The 19598-nt window shown below is 43.2% G+C and overlaps 1 protein-coding gene across 3 annotated transcripts; it reads right to left on the reverse strand.

Moving 5' to 3' along the window:
* Positions 1 to 553: 553 nt before the first annotated feature.
* NQO2 (N-ribosyldihydronicotinamide:quinone dehydrogenase 2) lies at positions 554 to 19598 on the reverse strand. Of its 3 annotated transcripts, none has more exons than XM_019752379.3 (7): positions 19441 to 19596; positions 15994 to 16133; positions 14132 to 14296; positions 6082 to 6212; positions 3461 to 3574; positions 2443 to 2544; positions 554 to 805 (listed from the first exon to the last, which is right to left on the reverse strand). In XM_019752379.3, the coding sequence occupies exons 2-7, from the start codon at positions 15998 to 16000 to the stop codon at positions 629 to 631; spliced, it is 696 nt and encodes a 231-aa protein (XP_019607938.3). In that variant the 5' UTR covers positions 16001 to 16133; positions 19441 to 19596; the 3' UTR covers positions 554 to 628. The 3 variants fall into 3 exon arrangements, with proteins under 3 accessions (XP_019607938.3, XP_019607939.3, XP_019607941.3); XM_019752380.3 differs by having other exon boundaries at positions 19420 to 19529; XM_019752382.3 differs by lacking the exon at positions 2443 to 2544 and having other exon boundaries at positions 19441 to 19598.

Here is a 19598-nt window from a genome sequence, read left to right on the forward strand (position 1 = left end):
ACCTCTATCAGATCAGGCTCACGGATCGGCTTGTATCCGCGGAGATCAGGAAACGAGTCGGGCTCGCGCGGTAAAATCGCGCGGAGACTCAGCAACGCGTCCGGCCGGACTTAAGGCAGACAGTTTTTCAAGGGGTCTGGGATCTTCGGGCCCCACGTTGGGCGCCAGAAATGCCCCGACCAGCGGGGCATTCAACAGGGACCGAAGGGAGACACCCTGAAAAGAGAAAATAGGAGGCGCGAAGAAATGGAGGCAAGACAAAGTTCTGATCAAGCCTCAAATTTTTTATTGCAGCTACAAGATTATATGGGTTAGGGTAAACTGGGCGGGGAGTGAATGAGGAAGGAGAGAGCGGAATGAGGAAGGGGCTTTACTTATCAGAGACGTGACCTTCTAAGGGCAAACTGACGGTTCCAGGAATTAGGTCATGTGCTGCCGGATAGCATAGTTTCTCTGAGTCAGGCTCCTACACCAGCTGGTTACTGAAATATTGGATCTGGCTGTATAAAACCCTGAAGACATTCATGCACATCATTAAATAAATCCAGTTAACTCTGTTGTGTTTCCATTTTATTACAGCTTCATCTCTTAGTGTATTGCTCATGTGATGTGCACATGGAAAAAAGTGTTACTGTCCGAAGTACCAAGGAGGTGTGCAGTGGATGGGCTCTTCTGTCCAGATGGTTTTCAGCCTCTGCGCCCAGGATGCCACCATCCCTTTTCTTTCTTCTTCTGATGCCAACTCAGGAGCAAAACTGATCTGAGGGGCGAGGACTTTAAACCCACAGAAGTGCAATGCACCATGCTACAGCCACAAAGAAAGAAAAGAACTGGTTAGAAGCCACACCCTTTACATGTCATTCAGTTAAAGAATGAAAGGGGGAAATGGTATGAAACAAACCGTCAAAAAATAACTGAACAACTTTACTGCTACTGGGTAACTGAAAACAGCTGAAGGCCCCTGGGGTAACCTTAAAATGCTGGCTTTCCCAAGTGAGTGAAGAACGCTGAGCAGCTGTAAATTCCAAACTATTCTGATAACACATTAATCTGGAATCTCTGCTACTGATTCACATGCTAAACTTTATGGTTTCTATTGATTTGGCGCATTATGGTACATTCACATGATGGATTAGTTTAGAATGAGATTATTATAGCTACAATGTGCCACCATGGAAGGTTGTTCAACATATATGTTAAATGAAAATAACAACAAGAAATTTGAAGCAATATTTATGGTTATACTATTATGCAAAAAAACATAATAAACCTAATAATAAACAATATATATGCAAGAATATATGTGGGCCATAAGGAAATACATCAAATTACTAAAAGTGATTATTTTTAAGGTGGGATTAAGAGGACTATTTTTGTATTCTACAGTCTCACTTTTTTCTACAATATGTACTTCTGCAAACTGAAAAAATATAAAGATTTTTAAAAAACAACAAGAATTTAAGCTTGGTTAATGGCATATGAGAGACCAGTTGGCCTTTGGAAAAAAATGTTCAGGCTTGTAAATGATCATTTCCTTCAGTAGAGCATCACTAAATGGAATCATTGTCTCAGTAGTCTCTTTTCAAAGACTAGTTTTGTATCACTCTCCACCCTCTGCATTCCTTCCCTTAAAGCCCACACCCTTGTCCAGACCTGTCCTATCAGGGGTTGGTTGGAGGGCAAGAGGCCCACATATCACTGTCTACATTTTGAAAGCCAGTTCACAAACTGTTAAATAAGTGATCTCCTCCTCCCTGGACAAACATCCCTTCATAACAACTTAGAGGAAAGTTCCCATCACGGTTTCGGGATCTTCCAGGAGTTCTGTACCAGGGTGTGGCGACCTGACCTCCAGCCCCTTTCCTCCCTCCCCCAGCCTGCTGGAACACGCTTTGCCCACTGCTTTCCCCCTTGGGCCCAGGGGTGTGCACACAGGCAGCATGGCATCTGCCTAGGAGAGTGGACCCTGAGCTCTGAGTCCTGGGGAACCTGGAGTAGGGCCCTCTGAGGAGGTGCCGCCTGGGCTCCATGGCCTCACCTATGGGTGGCAGGAGGCTGTAGGGAATGCCTGTCCTGGGGCATCTCTCACCAGGGTTCTAGGGTGAGGCTGCCTTCAAGAAACACGGCCTGTGGAGGACTCTACACTTCTGCCAGTGCTCAGTACCCACACAGGGCCTCTGGGGCGATTCTCTGACCACAGAGCAGACTTCAGCTAACCAGGTTTGGCTTAGCATCTGCCCACACAATATCAAAGCCTGTCATTATAATACGTGTTGTCCCTGTTGGCCAACCTTTGCAGTGCTAAGTAAAAAATTAAAAAGGTTAAAATAAAATGTTTTATAATTTCCTGTATCCAGGTGGAGTCAAAATGGTCTGGGTTGAGGCTTCTGTTGCATCTCATTTTACACCTGGGGAGCTGTGGGGGAGGGAGGCAATGGGTACCTGGAGGGGCCACAGGAAGTATCTAAAATCTCCACTGATTCCAGTTTTCGAGTACATTTCAGCCGTGCCCCCTGTGGTTATCGAAAGGAGGGCCAATTTATCCTGCAGAGAAAGCAAATGCATTTGTGTGGACTCCAGAGGAGGAGACAAATAAATGCTATTGTGATTCCAAACACAAAACCTTACAATGACCAGGAGGGAAATGTGAGGTCAGTTCCCTCCAGAGAGGAAAAAAATATAACATTCAGATCTCTAGCAAGCCCAGCTACAGGTGACAACTACATCTAACGGGAGGAAGGGAGGGAACGATCAGAGGAAATACACTGACTTCTGGTAGGTGCGGGCTTCAGGGCTGCGGCTTGAGCTGTGGGTAAGGCAGAGGCACTGACCAGAGGAGGCTGTGAGGCTGGATGAGGTGGTGGGCGGTGCCTGACACATGGCACCGCCCAGTAAATGTTAGTGTTACTTATGGTTCAAGTGGATCTTTGTGACCCAGTGTTTTCCTTATTTGCACTATTTTATGAGGCTTTTAGAATTTAAAAAATCATGTATTTTTGTAAGAAATTCATAGCTATCATGTATTGGGTACCAGTTTCCATGCAATCCTCACCGTGCTACGTAGGTATAATCTTATTTTCTGAACGTAGAAGGGGAAGCTCTGAGAAGTGAACTGGTGTAAGGCTAGGGCTCCACTCTGCCTCTCAGAGCAGAGCAGATGCCCTCTCGGAGCCAGGACTGGCCACCGTGTGGCTCACGCCACCCTCCCCGACACTAGCCCCAGGTCCTCTTGGCCAGGCCCTGGTAGGTTGTGGATGTGTCTGTATCCCTCACTACAAAAAGCTCTGTGACTCCAGAAACAATGCTTTTCACACTCCTGCACAACACACAAGCCTTTCTTTGCACACAGTTGGTGCTCAATCAACATTTGCTTTTTAAAAGGCAAACTAAAATATAAGGTAGTGAGGTGCCTCCCCCCCACTCCCTGCTGTCCACAGTGAGACTCCCCCAGAGCACATACCTTGAGAAAACCGGAATCATAGAATCCTGGGAGGTCGAAGGCAAAGCCCTGGCACAGCACCCTGTCCATCCAGCCCTTCAGGATGGCTGGCATGCTGAACCAGTAGAGCGGGAACTGGGGACAACACCAAGGACAAATAAATACTGCATTGTCTCAGATTTCTATTTTAGTCTATCTGGGGACTGAGAAGGAACCCTGCTGTCCTCTTCTCCGGTGACTGGGCAGGCGAGTGCAATCCATGGGGCAGCACAAGTAAAGACATTTCTTCCCTTTTACTCTGAAGCATGCAGTGGGCAGTGCAGTGACGGTGGGGAGGGGTGGGGCAGAGCTGACAGCGGTCCTCGTAGCTGTTACAGGAGGCTCTGTGTCCCCCACGCACAGTCCCCTTGTGCTGGCTCCCAAGCAGGCAGGAAGGCACTAGGAAGCTCTGCTGGACACCGGCTCTGTGGCAGCAGGCTCTGTGACCAACCTGATCAAGGGGACAAGAGGAAGGGATGGAAAAGTGTCTGCCCCTTTGCGTGCCTGGGGGTGAGTTGCTGGCATCTGGCAGTCAGACTGAGTTGGGTTTTGAGAAGCTTCAGATTTTGACACACACGAAAGCCTTATCCTCAGATTCCTCACAGCAGCAGTAAGATGTCCCCGAAGTGCCCTCGGTGACATAGAAGTCCTAAGACTATATCCAACAAAGTCATTAAGGAAAAGAGACAGACACAGACAGCAGTCTGTTACCAAGGGTAGAAGGAAGCCCATGTCGCATGTGCTCTCACTATAAATCTAACTCAGGACTTGGCGTTGAAATCCAAGCTCTGAACTCCACAACCTACTGCTGTGTGATACTGGCAGGTTACTTAACCTCCATATGCCTCCTTTCCTGATTTGCAAACGGTGTTACTATCAGTTCCAAAATCACAGAATTGTGGTGAGGATTCATTACTGTGCCCACATTACTGTGGTAATTGCTCAGTGAATAGTGAGCTATAACAGTAGTACCGTGTTTCCCCGAAAATCACACCTAGCTGGACCATCAGCTCTAAAGCGTCTTTTGGAGCGAAAATTAATATAAGACCAGGTTTTATATTATAGTAAAGTAAGACTGGGTTTCATATTAATTTTTGCTCCAAAAGACGCATTAGAGCTGATGGTCCAGCAAGGTCTTATTTTCGGGGAAACAGGGTAATGCTCAATGAAAAAAATAAACTAACAGTGCAGACCCTCTGGGCAAAGTATCAGGAAGAAGGGTGAATCAAGAGATGTGAAATGGGGTAGTAAAAAAGAAAAGCCAGGGGCTGGCCCGTGGCTCAGGAGGTTAGAGCTCCATGCTCCTAACTCTGAAGGCTGCTGGTTTGATTCCCACATGGGCCAATGGGCTCTTAAACACAAGGTTGCAGGTTCAATTCCTCGACTCCCACAAGGGATGGTGGGCTGCGCCCCCTGCAACTAGCAACGGCAACTGGACCTGGAGCTGAGCTGCGCCCTCCACAACTAAGATCGAAAGGACAACAACTTGACTTGGAAAAAAGTCCTGGAAGTACACACTGTTCCCCCAATAAAGTCCTGTTCCCCTTCCCCAATAAAATCTTTAAAAAAAAAAAGCCATTATAAAAAGAACAGGCTTAGCCACCCCGGTACATGAGTGGTCAGCTGATCCTAGGGAGACAAGAGTGAGAGAGCTGAGCGTGGTTCTGAGGCCAGTCACGACAGTCGTGGTGCCAGGAAGGGGTGGTCTTGTTCTCCTGCCCACTCCCGGCCCTCAGGCAGGGCTGGGAAACAGGCAATCTGAACCAATCAGATGCATCTTGGAGATGCTGGATCTAGAGACTCCAGTCCTTGGTGTGCAGTGACAGAGAACAGAGCCAGAATGTGGAGAAAAGCAGATGAGACCCAGAGGAAGCAAGAGCAGAGGTGTCTAAGCCTCTGTTCCCACTGTCCCTTGCCATAGTCTGTCCTTGGGTGCCAGGAGACCCAAGTGGCCAGGGCCCTTAGAATAAATTCCCATTTTTTTCTAGTTTGACTTGGATTTCCATCAACCCAGCAACTCCCAAAAAACACGTGTATGTTTTGCTGCCAGGCTTTTGGTCACATCCACAACTGCAAGCCTCTCTAGGAGTGGCGGGGAGTTAGAGCCCTTAGAAGCAGTGTTCTTTCTGCAGTGATCACTGGCCTCGGGCACTTTGTGAATGAATACAGGGATGGTGGCCAGGTAAGGCAATCAGTGAGTGGCAGGAAACAAAAGGTTTTCCTCTTAATGATCAGGATATTTAAACAGGAGCTGCAATTGACCCAAATAACCTAGATAAACACTAGTGTAGACACATCTGGTTTTCCCGCAGCCCCTGCTGGACTAGGGGTGGGAATCGGAGGGGAATGAAAGCAACACACTGTGCATGATTCCGATGTTTCTTGGACCACTGGGCTAAAGGGGAAATCATTCTTACTTGGGGTCGGGATTTTGAATGAGTGATATTGGCTACCTGGATCGCCTTAGCCAACAAAACATAAGTAATTGTGCAAATGTGCTAAAAACATCAATACCACTTCTAGGAGCATGAAGCTCAGTATTTGGAAAGAGTTTGTATATAGAATGAATCTAATTGATTATAATAATTAGAGGAAAAACAAACCTGAAATATCACTAGATCAGCTTCCTGAACCTTTTTCTGCTCGTCAATTATGTCACTGGTCAGAGCTCCCTTCTTGCAGGCTTCATACGCTTCCACCTCGTAACTGAAGAACTCGGGATTGGAGAGAGCACCTGGAATGAGGAGGCCAAATGTTCTCACTCTTAGGGGAGCACCCACAGCTCATCCGGCCAATTCCACCAGCGTCATTATTATGTGGACTCCCCAAAGCAAGTCACCAGACATTCACCTGACCAGGTGATGGGCCCTGGGGTCAGGCTAGGGAAATAAAAAGAGAGGAAGCTTACTGTCCTTACCTTCAAGGGACTCAAAGTCCAGTAGAAAAAGATAAATGACAGATGACTAATATACAAAACAAGACTAGTCAGCTGGCTCAGTCTAATGTTCAGGCCAGATCAGCCTCATGCCCCACAATCAAGATGCATATGGTCTAACTCTGGGGTGTGTATTAAGTACAGACGTGGCCCAAACAGGCAATGACCAGCTCTGTTTGGGTTGGTAAGCAAATGCATCCCAGGGGATGAGTTTTGTGACCTGGGTTTTGAAGACGGAGCAGGAGTTCACCAGGCAGCCAGGAACACTGGAGGGGAAAGGAAGGACGTTCTGGGAAAGACAGGGTAGTGTGTCCGACAACATGGCCAGTCCCGAAAAGGGCCACCAGGAGCACATCTGAGGAGTTGGGGTGAAAAGTTTGGAGGGACGCAGGTGATGTGGCTGCAGAGATTGACCATGTCTGGCAAGCCTTGCTAGGGAGTTTGAACTTCTCACTTGGGGAGCCATATGATTTCAGAAGGAAAAAGAAATAAATTCTCTGATTTGGGTTGGGAAAAGCTCACTGTTGCAGTAGTGATTCAAGAGCAAACCTGGTGGGGGGAGGGTGAGCCCAGGTGATAGCCGTGGGTGGGAGGAGGTGTTTCAGGGTTAGAACTTACAGTACTACCCATAGCAACTAAAATGAAAGATAAGTTATCTTGATCTATGCCTTTAATCAGGTTCTTGTCAACCAAAATGATTCATCAGAAGGCATTACTCAGTATTAACAACAGGTTACCATTCACTGAGAACTTCCTACTTATCAGGTACTACGCTCTACTCACATTACCTTCTCTATCTTCACAACAATCAATGAGATGGATGTAATTCCCAATTGTAGGGACAAAGGAGTTAGGCTCCCTCCCCGGGCCAGCTGCTGACCCTGACTGGCCTGCCCGTCCGATAAGATAAAATGTCACACCGTCCATCTTAAAGATGTTGTTTGTGAATACACTTATGTAAGCACCTTGGCTATGTGCCTCCTTTATCTCTGTATGATATAACGGGGTCTGGCCATTTCAGGAACTGGCTGAGGCAGAGACATGGCTGAGGCAGAGACACGGCTGAGGCAGCGACATGGCTAGGGCGGAGACAGTGGAGACAGTGGGCTGTATTGTACAGAGCTGCTGAGAAATGGGCCTATGGGGGCCCTACCCCAGGGCAGCTGCTATGTGCTGCTGAGAAACAGGCTGCTGTGAGTTATGGGGCTGCTGCTGGCTGCAGGTTATAACCTGAGAATGTCCAGCAGTGTGAAGCAGTGAGGAACTCTGGCCGTGTCCCAGGAAGCCTATGAATAAAGCACGTCTGCTCTGCCTCTGGCTCCACGTAACTTCTTCCAGCTCCCTGAGTCGCAGACACCTTACTCCCGGGACACCACCTTCTCGGACATGGACATGACACCAATCTACCAAAGAGGAAACTGAGACTTAAGAGACTGAGTGACTAGTTCAATGTCACGGGGTCCTAAGTGGCAGCAAAGGCGGGAGGATCGAGGCCCAGGTGCGAACCACTCGTCTCAGGGTTTGGGGAGGAGCAGGGAAACCCCAGGCTGCACGGAGAAGAGCAGAAGGAGAACTGGACACGCAGCGCTCCGATTGTCATAATTTGGAAACATTTCGGTGTTCTTTGCTTCTTCTTTTAACATAGCTATATTTCATTTTCATTCAAAAAGCACACATTGAGTGCCTTCTATATGTAAGGTTCAGTATTGACAGGAAACCCTAAGAGGTTGTGTTTTCACAGGGAGGTCACCAGGTAAGATTTTGGCCACCCACAGTATGTGGGACCTATAGCAGACACTGGGGGTGGTTTAATAATCAAATAGACATGAGACAGATTAGCAAGAGAAAATAATCAAGTTTAATTCAAAAATACACATGCAAGCCATTCGTACATGAGAGAGTGAGAGACCTGACATGCATGAGAGTTCAGAGTCAGAAAGGGAAGGTGGGTATGTAAGACATTCTGAGCTAGGGATGAAATAAGGTGCCTTGGGGGTTTCAAAGGGTCATTGCAGGATGGTAAGAAAAGATGTTTAATAAACGGAAGTTTGCCCCACCTTATAGATAGGTCAAAAGAGGTTATCTCTAATCTTTTATTATGGGCAAGCTCCTACTTCAAGTTCTTCTAGGTAGTTAAGGGAGGGGCAGAAGTTTTTCTTGAGCCCATGGCCTTTAGCTCAAAACAATCTTCATACCACAGAGACACAACTTGGGGTGACTTATTCTGAACCCCCACAATGGTAAACAGAGATAATAAAATGTGCATGAGCCAAATATATTCTAGATGAATTAAAAAACATTCAAGGGGAGCAGAGTTTGCCACCCCAAAATTTGCATCTTTGGGGATATTGATTATTTTAGGCTGGTTAATTTTAAGAAACAGCAAACAGGGCAGAAGCTCTGAAAACCAAGTAGACGGTACCCTTTGTAATGCAGATAAAAAAGGGGGGCACTGTAATAAATATAACTGAAAATAACCTCACAGGCTAATCTGATCATAAATTCCTAGCTGGGTAGTCACGCCTCAGGCCTATAAACTTCACTGGTAAAAGGTTATCTTTGCCTCAAGCAAGCCCTGCCTATTGTTCTTGGCATCTAGGTTCACACAGCTTTGAAATGCCGGGGTAATCCTCTTTTCCAGACCCCTGGAAGATGGAACCACACTTCAGGGAGCACATAATCTTGTTAAGTATCCTCTACCTTACTTTCTCTCACCTTCATGTAATCTTCCTTATATTCCCTCCTTAATTCCAAATGCATAAAAGAAACTGCAAAACCATCATTCTCTGGAGCATTTGAGATCTTGCTTTCCAGCAATGTCATCAGTTTGGGCTCAGATAAACTCATAAAGATTCTTCCATTGACAGTATATAAGACATTCTGAGCTAGGGATGAAGTAAGGTGCCTTGGGGGCTTCAAATGGTCATTGCAGGATGATAAGAAAAGATGTTTAATAGACAAAGTTTGCCCTACCTTACATTTGTAAGGGAAATCTCCCTTTGGAAGGGTGTTTCCCTCATTGCAGCAAGAAGAGGAAGATCTCTAAATCTCTAAAAACTGTCATCAATGGAGAAGGCTTGAACTGAAGTCTGCACAATCCTACCCTTGTTTCCTGTGCTTTTCCTGGTCACCTCCCATAACTGACTCCCCACCCCCAACATCACCTTTTCTCTTTAGCTGAAGGTGGTATTTGAGGTGATGACTTCTGCCATTTTGGAGAGTTACTCAGTTTTCCTGAGTATATCTCATGTATATAGGAGGTATACGGGTTACTGAAGTTTAATTGGTGTTTCTCCTGATAATTTGGCTCATGTCAATTTGATTATTAGACCAGCCAGAAGAACCTAGAAGGGTAAAGGAAAAATTTTCCTCCCTGACAATATCGAAGCAAAGTTTTCCAAGTATCACAGGAAAATAAGTATATTTTTATAAGTGTGTGTGTGGAGAGGCCTTTCTAAGCAAGATAGGAAATCCAGTGCCATAAAAGAAAGACTGACACATGGCTTGAAATAAAAGTTGGAAACAACATAAATATAAATCAATGGGGGAACTGGTAAGTTATAATATATACCATGGAGTGCTACATACATAATATTTAAAAAGACTTCTGAAAGCTCTAAGTGAATAAAGCAAATACCATGACAACGGCCCCATTGACCTACACATGGATATGAACTTTTGTTGATCTTTCGAGTGAGATCTATAGTGATCCACATCAGAATACCAAGCTTATTTGCCTCTGGGTGCAGTGTAGGGCTACGGCGTGTATGTGAAAGGGGCTTGTACTTTTTATCTTATGTTCACCTGGTTCACCTGTATTTTAAAATATTTTTTACAATAAGCTGTTAATTTATTCACTTCAAAAACAGTGGCTCCTTAACATAATATTCTCTATTTTTCCAGTCCTTGCTCTGTTGTTCATTAAGTGAAAATAACTGATTTATTAAAAGTGAAAAAAGACAAGAAGAGACAAGGATGTCAGCTATTACCATCAGTACTAAATATTAAATCTGGGGATCTCATTAACACAATTATGAACAGAAGGAAATTAAAGGTATTAAATATTGGAAAAGTACAAGTGAAATTATCATTATGTGCAAATGATTTAACTGTATATTGGAAAAGCCCCGGGGAATCAACTGAACTCACAAACACTGAACTCACAAACCTTGCCCTTAGGACACAAATCTGAAATGGTGTTTAGATGTGAAGTGAAATTTTAGTTGACGTAGAAAGCATACGATAAGGAAAGTTGAACCAATAATGACGTGTAGGCCGTGAAATCTGGTGGCTATGAAGAATGTTGAGCCGTACACTCCGTCTGCGATTGTAAAGAAGGTTTCGTGATACTCTGAAGCTTGTAGCAGGGTGAAGTACAGTCCGAGGAAAATGGTAATAAATAGGGCTTGAAGTATATGGTTGCAGTTACCTTCTATTAAGCTGTGGTGGGCTCAGGTGATGGATACTCCTGAGGCTAATAGCACTGATGTATTGAGGAGGGGGACTTGTAGGGAGAAAAAGTATCAACAACCGATTGATCCGGATTTGGTAAGGAGAGCACAATGTGAAATTTTATTTCCCTCTCTCACTGGGCTCAGGAGGTAATGAATGATACAGGTTAGTTAGTATAATTGCTAGGTAGACAGGTAGGTCCCTGGTGGAATAAAGAAAAGACAGCCACATCCTAAAACTTCAGGTTTTAAAATCATTCCTTCACTCCAGCACATAATATAAAAAACAAGGCCTTGAGGTTAATCATAAAATTCCTTTTGGCCTGACAAACGGAGCTGATCTGATAGATAAGAGAGGGTTACTTTGCTAATTCCTCCAGGATGGGCAAGCAGAACAAACCTGGTAGACGAATTTCATTAGAAGGCGCCAGTTCCCTTCTTTAAACAAGTTCCCTTCTTCAAATAGCTCCCCTTCCCCAAGCAGGCAAGGGAAGGTATAAAAGTAAGAGCTTTTGCCTCAGTCATGGGGCACCCCCCATTTGGGACCCCCTCCCACTTGGGAGCTGCAACCTCTTCTCCTGCCTCTAATAAACTATCCTCTTTTTAAAACTTTTTGCCTCTCCCTGGTCCGTGTTTCCATTCTTCGGCTTCACAAGACAAGATCCCGGCCCACACTCAGAAACTGCCAGCAGATCCAACATCACTTACATCAATATTAAAGCTGGTTTGAGTTTGGTTTGGTTAAACAGACATGTCTTTAGAGTTATTAGCATTAAACATGATACTTTTATTCTACTTGGCTTTATTAGTCAATAAGTTACGTTATCTCTGATTGCCTGGATCATCGCCCTAACTTTGGGATCCCACATGCATCACTGAGTACAGAAATGAGACACAACTGTTTAACTGAACTGAACTTTTCTCAACTCTTGAGACTGGTTTACTGAGACCTGGAACAATCTATCAACCTAATGTCTGGAATATGAACCTTCTTGGGAAGTTTCAAAAGCAAACTTGAAGGGGTTCAGGACAGGTCTCTCTAAGATGTGCCACTTTGGCACGTGAATTATTTTGAGCTGAAAGCAATTGAGACCCTGCGGCCTCACGGGAAACTTTCACCTCTCCTGTAAAGAATTTACATTAAGAGCCCTGCCCATAATAAGTGTTACCAGCAGAAATAACCTTTGATGACCCATCTATAGGGCAGGCGAACTTCTAATTACTGAACATCAGCTCTTCTTACCTTCCTGCCAACGACCTTCCTGCCCTCTGAAGCCCCAAGGCACCTCACCTCATCCTTACTCAGGTGCCATATACCCCTCATTTCCCCTTTCTCTTAACTTCTCATGTATGTGGGGCTCCTATATATATATGTATGTAATTAAATTTGGTTATTTTCTCTTGTTGATCTGTCTCATGTCTATTTGATTATTAGACCAGCTGGAAGAACCTAGAGGTAGAAGAACCTAGAGGAGTTTCTTCCTCCCCCACAATAATAAAGCTCACTTATAATAAGAGAAATGCAAATTAGAACTATACCAGGAGACCATTTTTTCACCTGACAGATTGGTAATTATCAAAAAATTGGTAACACTGTTAGTAACAGTGAGGAAATGAGCACTTGCAAACATTGCTGGTAGGAATGTAAATTGGTACAACATTTATGTAAAGCATTTTGATATTATCTATGAAAATTAAAACTGCACGTTCCAGCACACCAGTGATTCCACTTCTAGATACACTAGTATATGTAGGAAAACACGTATGACCATGATTATTCACTGCAGCACTGTTTATAATAGCAAAAGATGAAAAAGACCTAAAATGCCCTTAGGAAGCTACTTAAACTATGATCTCTATACAATGGAATCATTTGCAGCAGTAAAAAGGAAAGCAATATGCAAAACAATGTGTATAATATGCAACCTTTTTTTAAAAAGTGGAGGGAAAATGGAGATACACCTGTAAATGCTTTATGTATATAGCACAGACTATCTCTGGAAGGATAGGAAAACAGGTAACACTGGTTACTTCGGGGGCAGAGAACAGGGTGTCTGGGGGATGGGAAACAAACTTGCACTGTGGCAATTTCGACTCGACTGAGAATTGTACATTATGTGCAATGATTAGCTTTTTTTCTCAAAACTTTTTTTAATTAAAAAAATACAAACAAAGCAAGAAAACAAACAATCTGATTTAAAAATGGGCAGAGAACCTGAATAGACATTTATCCAAAGAAGACATAAAAATGGCCAACAGGTACATGAAAAGATGTTCAACATCACTAATTATCAGGGAAATGCAAATCAAAACCACAATGAGATACCACCTCACACCTGTTAGAATGGCTATTATAAAAAAGACAAGAAATAACAAGTGTTGGCAAGGATGTGGAGAAAAGGGAACCCTGGTGCACTGTTGCTGGGAATGTAAATTGGTAGAACCACTATGGAAAACAGTATAGAGGTTCCTCAAAAACTTAAAAATAGAACTACCATATGATCTAGCAATTCTATTTCTGGTTATTTCTCTGAATATGAAAACATGAACTTGAAAAAAAAAAGACATGGAAACAACCTAAATATCCATCAGTGGATGAATGGATAAAGAAAATATGACAAACACACACACACACACACACACACACACACACACACACACGCTGGATTATCCAACCATAAAAAGAGAATGAAACCTTGCTATAGGCAACAACATGGATAGATATTAAGGGCATTATGCTAAGTAAAATAAGTCAAACAGAAAAGAATAAATACTGTATGCTTGTATTTATATGTATAATCTAAAAAACAAAACAAAAACAAGAACAAACAAACATAACCCCAAAACAAAATAAAAAACAACTGAATTCATGAATATAGAGAACAGATTGGTGGTTGTCTAAGGCGGGGCGGGGGGGCAATACAGGTGAACACAGTCAAAAGGTACAAATTTCTAGTTATAAAATGATTTAGTCATGGGGATGTAATGTACAGTATGGTGACTACAGTAAATAATCCTGTATTGCATATTTGAAAGTAGCTAGAAGAGTGGATCTTGAAAGTTATTAGGGAAAAAAAATGTGTAACTATGTGAGGTGGTTAAATGTTAACTGGACTTACTGTAGTCACCATTTTGTAATACATAAAAATATTGAATGAGTACATTGTAAACCTGAAACTAATATGTCAATTATACCTCAATTTAAAAAATGCACACACACAAAGAAGGAAGTTTTTAAAAACCCAGAGCTCACGTCCCATGACTCACCAGTGATATCTTTCCTTGTGGCTCTCGGCTCAAAGTCCATGGCGTATAGATCAGAGACGATGACAGTGCAGCCCTGCTCTCTCAGTTCATCCACAGCCACTTTCTTTAAGGATCCATTGAAAGATCTGGGTTCTTGGTGCGCATAGACGATTAGCACTTTCTTACCTAAATCCAGAGAAGAAATGATTTCTCTTAAAGATCAATTCCTCTGTCAAAACTCAATGAGGATTAAGATGAAAATGAAATGTGTAGGCGCATCATAGCAGTTGAAGCTAAGAAATACCAAACTTTTTAGTGGGTAACAGTTTTGAATCCAGTTATATCACAGTTCATTATTACTTGAGTTTACTAATACACAAATATACAATGGGTCAAATTATGATTCCTCAAAAATAACACATCCAAGTTCTTTAAAAGCCCAATCTATTTTGGTTATCCTCTATGAGAAGTTGTAGCCCTGTTCCTGAAAATCAAAATAAAAAAGTACTGTAACTAATTTTTTGTGCTAAGCCTACATTGGCAGGCGTCAGCTACTCACCTACCGTTCTGCTTTCTCTCCTCCAGCCCCATCAAAATTTCAAATTTAAACAAGATGTGAAAAATCAGACCCCTAGTCCCTCAGGGGAGGCAAGGCCACAAGGAATCCTGCTTTTGGTGGTGAGGATGACAAGAAGCCTAAGAAAAGTCAAGTCTTATGGGTCCTGGCTGTGTCATTTTACCAATAGGTTCTGAAGCAGTATTTTCCTTGTTCAGAAGATTCTGTGAGATTATGTACTGATTTCTTCTGGGAGGCAGCTATGGTTATCTGGTTAAATTTTCCCAGGTAATGTCTAAGACCAAAATGTTTAAACTCTTGATTTAAAACTTTCAGTTTAGGCCCGTACGGAGAAAATACAAAGCTTATATGAAGCAAACAATTTGGGGGCATTCAACTGAGTATAAAGGTTGGATTCCATGAGTTAAATTAATGATTAACATTTTTAATTTTAACTTCTCAGATTTATTTGTTATAAATGAACTCTACTTGGGAGCTTAATAGGAAAATAGATACAAATAAAATATCCACACCAATAGTTCTCAACTAGGGGCAGTCTTGCCTACCAGGAGATATTTCACAATATCTGGAGACATTTTTGGTTGTCACAACTGGGGATGGGGGGCCCTTCTGGCATCTGGTGGATAGAGCCTTAAGGATGCTGCTAAACATCCTACAAAGCACAGGACAGCCCCCAAAATGTCAGTAGTGCTAAGGCAGAGAAACCCTAATATACAATACAATGTGTAAAATAAGGTGGGTTTTTATGTTCTGAAATGAAAGGATTTTCACGTTATATTGCTGAGAGAGAAAAAGATGTTGCAGAATTGGGTGTGTGTCATGAGCAGAGATACAAGTAAAGATGGAGTCATACTGAATTTTTAACCATGGTTTCTCCTGGGTCTCAATCACTCAACAACTATTTATTGAGCACCTACTATGTCCTGGGGGGTCATTCCAGAGACTGTATAAGCATGACCCTTACTTTCGAGGAACTTATATTTTGGTAGAGTTGAAATAGACAATAAAAGAAGTAAAAAAAAAAAAACAAGGTAACTAATTCCAGGTAGTAATCCACATTATAAACAAAACAAATTTTATATACTTCAGTGTTATTTGGATTTTTTTCATAACAAATTTTAATTTGGTAGAGTTGAAATAGACAATAAAAGAAGTAAAAAAAAAAAAAAAAACCCAAGGTAAGTAATTCCAGGTAGTAATCCACATTATAAACAAAACAAATTTTATACACTTCAGTGTTATTTGGATTTTTTTCATAACAAATTTTAATTTAAAAAAATTTAACTTCCCCATAGTTAATAGTTACCTGCCATGTTTTTGGAAGGTGATTTTTTTTTTTTCTGAATCCTGTCAAGAGGAAGGTCTGCTGTTAATCCTGGGCAAAGAAGTATTTGGTGTGGCGAGCCCCAGGCTTTCAGATGTGGTCACTCTCCTCAGTTGCCCCAACTATAAGAGAAAAACAAACACTTGAGGGAGATGAGGAGACAAGGTGGTGAGGTCGATGTATGGCCTCTAGGCCTCACCACCACTTCGTAAAGGGCATGCAAACTTATCAGAAAAAAAACGCTTTTCAAGCGCGGCAAGAAGTCCTCTGGAGATTTAGGCATTAGAGGACAAATCACACAGGATGTCAAAATCAATATTTATTTTTTTTGAGAGGACTCAGAACCTTCTGTGAGGGCAGCCATAGAGAAAAGATCCTGGGAAATGGATAAGAAGCAGGAGTCGTGCCTGTCTTTCCTTCCCCTCCCAAGTTTTCTCTCTACATAATCAATGTAGCGGAACAGACAGAGGGCCAGGATACTGGTAAGAAATTCATAGCTACCATGTCTACCGTCGTCTACAAAGTACCAGAATGACTGAGAAGAGCAAGAGAGATAGTACATACACATAGTGGCTGGCACATAATAAGGCTCTGGAAAAATGTTAGCTCTTTCTAGACAGCCTCACAGACATGAGGGAGGCCTGAATCCTCACTAACTGGCTTCATTCTGGGAGAGACAAATGCCTCCAACAAACCTGTTCCCTCTGTCAGAAAAAACAGCTCAGAGCCTGTGACTCAGGGCCAGTGTGGAGATGCTGCCCAAATGACAATTTTAATGTGAGTGCATCTTTACAGGACAACAAAAAGAACAGAGAGACAGAAATCAGGCTTATCCATGGCCACCACTGGAATCTGGAGCAGAGCCCGACATCCAGGGTGCTCCATAACTCCAGCTGTCCAAGAGGTAAAGGGCTAAGATATGAAGAATACTGCCAAGAAGTGAAGGTGGGATGCAGGGGAATGGGCTCTATCCCAAGCTGGGTGTCCTGGAGAGAGAAAGGAAAAGAGGCTTAAATAATTATGGCTGCAGCTGAGTTTGGGGAAGGCAGGACACTTAAGTTGGAGAGAGAGCAAACAGTTCTGATCAGTCAGAGGATAGAAACTTCAAATGACCTCATATCCCAAAGGTGATTTAAAGTCCTTTCCCATTCCCTTAAATTGACTATTGATTGAACAGTTAGGAACCTGCCTCTTTGGCTATCCAATATCCCCTCTCTTATTCTTTAACAGTCCCTGAATTTATTCAGGTGTCAACGTGCCCAACTAAAGACTACATTTCACAGCCTCCCTTATACTTAGGGGTGGCCAATGAGGTGTAAGCAGAAGATATTGGGTGGGGCTCCTAAGAAATATCCTTAAAGGAGTTGACTCATGTGTTGGAGGGATGGGGGAAGCAGGTGAGGAAGGGAGGTACCATTTTGACCCTTGCCACTTGCCTTTTTCCGAGCTGGACTGAGGAATGATGGCTAGGGCTCAGTGAGTCATCTTGTTATCCTGAGGTTGGAGGCTACAAACTAAGGGTGGTAGGACAGAAATATTAAAGGAACCTGGATTCCTGATGCTTTCTTGGAACTGTGAGATGGTTCTGGATTGCCAACCTCCAAACTTATTTACATGAGCGATCAAACTCTAAATTGTGTTTAATCTGTTTAAGTTGAGTTGGCGTTGTCTAATATCAGCAGTGAGTGGGACACAATTCTTAAACCATCTACTCATTCAGTTCGGTCTGTGGCTTGTAGGAGGACTCCCCCTCTGGCCAGGTACTGCACTAGGTGTTGAGGCTACAGTGGTGAACAAGACAGGTGAGAATGGAACTTTATACTGGGAGGTGAGGCAGATAAAACAAGCAGGCAAACAAAGCAACCATAGAATTCTAGTGACAATTACTAATAACAATGCTAATAGTGATAGTGATAAGAAAATAAGTGCTTTAACAGATAAAATGGCAGGAGTGTGTTTGCTGTTTTAGGATAGAATGGTCCAAGAAGGTACCTGTGAACAGGGATGAATGATGATATGTACCTAGTCATGCAAATATCTAAGGGGATAGCAAGTGTTAGCGTGATGTGGGAACTGGCTTGGATCGTTCAAGAAAACCTGTTGACTGGCCTATGGTTAAAAAAAAGACTTGGGTGGTGGGTGATGCAGTCAGAGGTGGGTGGTGTCTGTAGGAGAGAGACAAGATTTTAGGAATGTGAAATGTTTTAAAAGGTTATCAGTGTCACTGTAGACTCACATAACGTCTTATCTTGAGATTCTTAGGGTGAGGGCCCAAAGAAATTTTGGTTTGGAGGAGACACTTTAATTTTAATGCCTATAATAGGGCATGAATCCTTCTGTATCCCCAGGCCTTACCATTCCCTATTGTTCTGCTTGGCCCAGTTAACACAGGCCTGGCACTTGAGGCATTTGAGTTTGTGACTCCCCATCTCATACAATTCTCCTAGTTGTACAGAATAGGAAACTGAGGCTTAGTAAGTACACTACTTGTGCAAAATAAGAGGAAATATTCAAAACAAGCTCTTGACTTGCTATTCGGTGCTCTTCACTTTCCCCCATTCATCTTCCTTAGCACCCCACTCCACAGCAGTGATCTTTTCTCCTTTGTTAGAAATTATGCACTTACCCTGGTCAGTAGTAGAAAAGAACCAGGTGGTTATTAAACTACATATCAAATGGGCTCTGATATTTTTGGTGTACATTATTTCATTTTAATCAGCATCCAGAAGCTATGTTTTCACTTTGCCTCTTTTCCATACTTATGACAGGCTCTGTGCCTGTCATTCTAACTAGATAACATTTCACGATGTAGCTACACCACTGTCTGTGTGCCCATTTGTGACCATTTCTCTATTCCTGGGCAACTAGGTTATTTCCATTTTTTTCCAGAACTATAAATAGGACTGTTAGAAGCATGTATTATTTAATACACATTCCTTTTAATGTATTTTCGGCTGCTATTTTCAGAGAGATTGAAGGTTAAAGAAGCTGATTTTTTAAGGTTCTGTTACAGACTGCCACAATGTACGTGACAAAGGCCAATCGTGTGGTGTGCTCCCTTTATCACTCCCTTTACACACTGATCTTGGGCTGCCCTGTTTCCTTATTTGTAAATTTCCTGATTTGTCTCATTTGTAATACGGTTGAGGGCAGATTAAATGGGACGATTCTGTTAAACACTAATAACCGGGGCTAGCATGCAGTAGGGTTTAGGAAGAAGTATTAATAAATACAACCGTAGTTTCGAAATGGTCAGTGGTCCACCACAGGAAGAATAACAGGGACCACGTGTCTCTATTCTGGTTGGGACATGAAAATCAGCAGAGACTTCTCCCACCCTGCAGTCCCTGCCGAGAGAAAGACAGAGAGCAGCACTCCAGGAGCTGTGCTTCCCAAACCCCCGGCTACCTGGCGAGTGGAGGCACTCACCCCCGGCCAGCGCTCGCCCGAGGTATGGACCGCGGGGCTCGGACCGGCGCCTCGGGATCGGAAGCTTTGGACGCCTGCGCAGGTCCCGACCGCGGGAGACGCGCACGCGCAGACGCCAGGCAGCAGCAGGACCGTCGCACTCTGTGTGCGTCCCAGGG

Source organism: Rhinolophus sinicus, chromosome 14 (genome assembly GCF_057876585.1).
Source record: "Rhinolophus sinicus isolate RSI-liver-muscle chromosome 14, RSI-T2T, whole genome shotgun sequence".
Taxonomy (NCBI): Eukaryota; Metazoa; Chordata; class Mammalia; order Chiroptera; family Rhinolophidae; genus Rhinolophus; species Rhinolophus sinicus.